We start from the raw sequence: 4,721 nt of genomic DNA, 5'->3' as shown, positions 1-4,721 counted from the left end.
TTTTTGGTGATATTTTTTAATTAATTTAAAAATAAAAAAAATAAAAAATCATTTGTTATTAAAAAATCATTTCCCTTCTATTATATCATACAGAGCTTGTAACCTTTATTTTAGACTTGTATTTGGTAATAAGCGACATAAATCCCTCGACAGCGTTACAACTTACAAGGTAAAAGGATATATGGAGCTAGATAATCTTATTTATCTATTTTGGAAATATTTTCAAAAAATACCCACGTGGACGGTGCAAAAACCTAAACCTTGAAAACACGTGAACGGCACAGATATCAGTCTACACGGCAACACAATTTTACAATTTTTTGAATCGCTGTACAGGATTCTGCTGCATGTGATAAACTCTATATATAGCGGCTCATTCAGAGGCCAAAGATGTGAACAATTTGTATTTTGAAGAGAATGGCTAACACACAAGCTTTCATGCAGCTCCGTGCCCTAAGCACCCCGGTCAGAGCTTGGCCACACCGGGAAATGAAGAGCACCAAACCAAACCACATTGTTTGCAAGGCACAGAACCAGGATGTCCAAGACAGTGATCCCACCACTCTCAGCCTTCTCTCTCGGAGATTGGCCCTCGGCACTGCCCTCATCGGTGGTGCTGCTGTTGCTGGCACTAAGACCTCACCTGCTGATGCTACTATTGCAAAACGCTCTCTGGAGAAACCTAGTATTTTACTCTTCATCACTTCTTTAATCACTCAACATTTGCATGTTTCTTTTAACGTCTTAGTTTTAATTTCATACCTCGGATATCAAAAATGAATGTCAATCTTACTGTCTATATGTGGTATGTTGTTGGAAGTCTACTAGAAATAATTTCAGTATCTTCGAAATGTTTATTATCTATAACATAAAATATTGTTTTACTGTATCAGTACTGCATTAAGCAGAATCAGAGTGTGGTAATAACTGAACATGGCATGTAATGAGTTTATTGTGTTGGGTACTGTAGCAGTTAGCGTATTACCAGCAGTAAGTACTGAGGAATATCCTGCATCGGTTGTGGAATCTCTGTCACTCAATCGAAGCAGTTTTCCCGAGGGCTTCGTTTTCGGGACAGCGTCCGCGGCTTACCAGGTATATGCACTCCATAAAACATACATATGCTTTTGTTACACTTTATTCTATTTATCGTACAAACAAAATGTTTCTTTCATGTAACTCAAATTTATCATACGTAAATGTTTCTAAATATATAAATTAGAGATCACATCACTTTTCTTATTCTTATGAGAAGTTAACCTTTGAGATTTCAACCTAAACTCACATGATTTTGTAATGTTCATAATATGTACCTACAGTACGAAGGTGCGGCATATGAATATGGAAGAAAACCAAGTGTATGGGATAACTTCACCCATAGATATCCAGGTTTTTCTCTCTTTCTATCTCTAACATTCTAACATTATATCAGGAGAAGGGAAAATACTTTCTTTGATTTTATTTTATTTCTATTTTAATTGTTTGTTGTGAATATCTATTCTAAAAACGCCAAGAAACGAGGAAAATTATAATGTATAATTGGATATTGTATGAGAAAAATTAAAGGAAATAACAAAAATTCTATTTGAACTAAAACAATTTTTATTTATTATAATTTAAAAAACAAAAGAATGTGTTTTAAAGATTTTTAGAAGTTATATTATTATATATTTAAAACTTAAGAAAAACATTTGTAATAACTTGCAGAGAAGATAGATGATAGAAGCAATGGAGATGTAGCAGTTGACGAATATCATCGTTACGTGGTAAAGTCCAAATTCTTAACGATCCTAACATAGAGTAGTCACTGATCTTTGTCCTTCAAAACAATTAATTAAATTTTTATGTTGTTTCGTATTTATATATAACAGGAAGATGTTCAGATAATGAAGGATATGAATCTGGATGCATACAGATTCTCCGTCTCGTGGTCTAGAATAATACCAAGTGAGATCAAAGTTGATGAACTATATATTATTGTATTTGTTATTATTGGTGTTGGAACTTTCACTGTTAGTGATTTGAATATTTTCTTAAAAATCATTGATATATAGATGGAAAGGTGGGTGACAACGAGGAGGGTGTAAACCAAGAAGGAATCGATTATTACAATGACCTCATCGATAATCTAATAGCCAACGGTGAATATCCACGATTTCCTCTCCTTGTTTTTCTTCATTAAAATTTACATTTTAAAGTATTTTCTTAAGTAAACGACAATAATCATGTTTTACATATTAACGTGGCAGGTCTAGAACCCTATATCACACTGTTTCACTGGGATACTCCCCAAGCCTTACAAGAAGAGTACGGAGGTTTCTTATCTCATCAGATTGTGTAAGTTATTCAAAATTTATCTTTTATTCAACAAGAGTTATTTAGTATTAATAAGTTACTCATTTAAAAATAAATTTTGTTGTATTTTTGATTTCAGGGATGATTTTAAAGACTTCGCAAAAGTTTGTTTCAAATACTTCGGAGACAGGGTGAAACATTGGATTACTCTGAATGAACCATGGTCTTATAGTAATAATGGTTATGCAGAGGGGATTCATGCACCAGGTCGATGCTCTGAATGGCAAAATTCAACTTGCCTTGGCGGTGATTCAGGAACAGAACCATATATAGTTACACATAATCTACTACTTTCTCATGCAGCTGCTGTAGATGTGTACAGGAATCAATTCAAGGTTTCTTTTTTTCTTTTGTCAGAACTTTTAAATCTTCATATTTATTAGATTTGTGAGGGTTCAAGTACTCGGGTATTTCTCTTTCACTAAATTAACGTTTGAAACACTTTACCCACAGGAAAATCAAAATGGAGAGATAGGTATAACACTTATTTCTACTTGGTTCGAGCCATATTCAGATACTGCAGAAGACATAGCCGCCGCCAAGCGAGCACTTGACTTCATGTTTGGATGGTAAGTGTTTAACTCTGCATCAGAATATCATCATTCTCTAGAGAAATGATTATATATAGATATTGAAGAGAATGTAATAATGATTACAGGTACATGGAGCCATTGACATCAGGAAGATATCCAGAGAACATGCGTATCTTAGTTGGTAAAAGATTACCAGAGTTCAGTGCAGAAGAATCAACACTTCTTGCTGGTTCACTTGATTTTCTTGGATTAAACTATTACACAAGCAAGTATGCAGCTAATCGACCCAAAGTTGAACCTAGTCCAACATCTAAAGCCGAACCTAGTTATACTACTGATGCAAATGTCGTTTATCTAAGTCAGAATTTCCCTATCTTTCAATTATGTAAATTATATATATATATATATTCAATTTCTTTATATCTCATTTTACTTTTGTTTTCATTGACCAGATGGCCGCAATGGTATTCCGGTCGGTACACCGGTATGTATATGATTATGTCAAATTTTAAGTTCTTATTATTATTATTATTTTATTTTATTTTATATAACTTCATATTTATATTTGCAGACCGCTTCTGATTGGTTATATGTATGTCCCAAAGGAATTAAAGACTTGTTGCTCTATACCAAAGAAACCTACAAGAATCCAGTGATTTATATAACTGAAAATGGTAATTATACAAAAACAAACAATCTTGATTATCTTTGAAATATAGTCTAAAGAATTTTCTTTTAGCATACTGATGTATATTGATTTAAATTCATAGGTAGAGGTAACGATGTGAATGATGAACCACAGACACTTGAGGAAGCTCTTCTTGACATTTATCGAATCGATTATTACTATCGTCATCTTTATTATCTACTCTCAGCAATCGGGTAATGATTTTGCTTATTTTTAAATATTTTAATCATTATTATTTGTAAATCTAATTTTAAATTTCTTTTGTTAACTTTATAAGGGATGGTGTGAACGTACAAGGATATTTTGCATGGTCGTTGTTAGATAATTTTGAATGGAAGAATGGTTATTTAGTTGGATTCGGACTAAACTATGTGGACAGAAATGATGATTTGAAGCGATATGCCAAACTCTCTGCACAATGGTTTAAGAATTTTCTCCAAAAGCCACAACCAAAGCCAAATCTCAAGGCATAAGACATGTTACAATACTGTGAAAACTCTCTTATGTGATGTTGCTTATTTAATAGCTTTCAATAAGTGCGTGTTTTTGTTAAACTTTTTATTAATGAAATGTACCTTTCAATAAATTTAGTAATAAATTCCCACCTTGTTGTTCTTTATCAGAGAAGAAAATATTTCCATTTAATTATTATTTTCTATCATTTTTTACTATAAAAAAAATCATAGACTATATTGTGGTGCCACTTGTTGCTCAATCACAATCTGTTGTTGTGGTTCGATCTAATAATACTCTTGTTGTGAATTAATCTTTTTCTTTTAATAATTTAGATGTTTTAATGGTAGTGTGCTAGTGAAGTCAAATTCTTTGGATGTTCTATCTTTTTTGGAAGATGTCACTCTTGTAGTAAATAGTTTGCAAGACTTATAACAACTTGATTCATATTATAATAATTACGAGACAATTCTTCACTTTTTGACATTTAAAAGAGCTCGTCTTGTGAAAAAAGTTCAAATTAGACTATAAATGGGTTAATATGATTCATAAGAGAGAAGATTCTAATACTGAAATAGATTATGAGTCGGTTCAAATCACCAAAAAATCCTACATGAATAGATTACCAAAAAAAGTTAATATTAAATCTTTCAAAACATATACTTCTAGTAAAACACTAAATCATTTTGTAT

The 4,721-nt window shown here is 32.0% G+C and overlaps 1 protein-coding gene across 2 annotated transcripts; it reads left to right on the top strand.

The window, feature by feature from the left end:
• Positions 1–398: 398 nt before the first annotated feature.
• Positions 399–4,195, top strand: LOC114183686 (cyanogenic beta-glucosidase-like). Of its 2 annotated transcripts, none has more exons than XM_028070797.1 (14): positions 399–685; positions 974–1,095; positions 1,320–1,389; positions 1,708–1,766; positions 1,872–1,947; positions 2,055–2,141; positions 2,250–2,337; positions 2,435–2,690; positions 2,809–2,924; positions 3,014–3,246; positions 3,341–3,372; positions 3,460–3,562; positions 3,659–3,770; positions 3,854–4,195. In XM_028070797.1, the coding sequence occupies exons 1-14, from the start codon at positions 418–420 to the stop codon at positions 4,047–4,049; spliced, it is 1,818 nt and encodes a 605-aa protein (XP_027926598.1). In that variant the 5' UTR covers positions 399–417; the 3' UTR covers positions 4,050–4,195. The 2 variants fall into 2 exon arrangements, with proteins under 2 accessions (XP_027926598.1, XP_027926597.1); XM_028070796.1 differs by having other exon boundaries at positions 971–1,095.
• The last annotated feature ends 526 nt before the right edge of the window (positions 4,196–4,721 follow it).

This window comes from Vigna unguiculata, chromosome 5 (assembly GCF_004118075.2).
Source record: "Vigna unguiculata cultivar IT97K-499-35 chromosome 5, ASM411807v1, whole genome shotgun sequence".
Classification (NCBI taxonomy): domain Eukaryota; kingdom Viridiplantae; phylum Streptophyta; class Magnoliopsida; order Fabales; family Fabaceae; genus Vigna; species Vigna unguiculata.
The sequence above is the reverse complement of the archived record's forward strand: the minus strand, read 5'-3'. Positions and strand labels throughout refer to the sequence as shown.

Bases quoted from the DNA above. Each gene is read 5' to 3' on its own strand.
- LOC114183686 (XM_028070796.1), top strand. From the start codon at position 418: ATGGCTAACACACAAGCTTTCATGCAGCTCCGTGCCCTAAGCACCCCG. The intron at 2,691-2,808 runs GTTTCTTTTTTT...CTTTACCCACAG, and splicing joins TGTACAGGAATCAATTCAAG to GAAAATCAAAATGGAGAGAT. The intron at 3,563-3,658 runs GTAATTATACAA...TTAAATTCATAG, and splicing joins GATTTATATAACTGAAAATG to GTAGAGGTAACGATGTGAAT.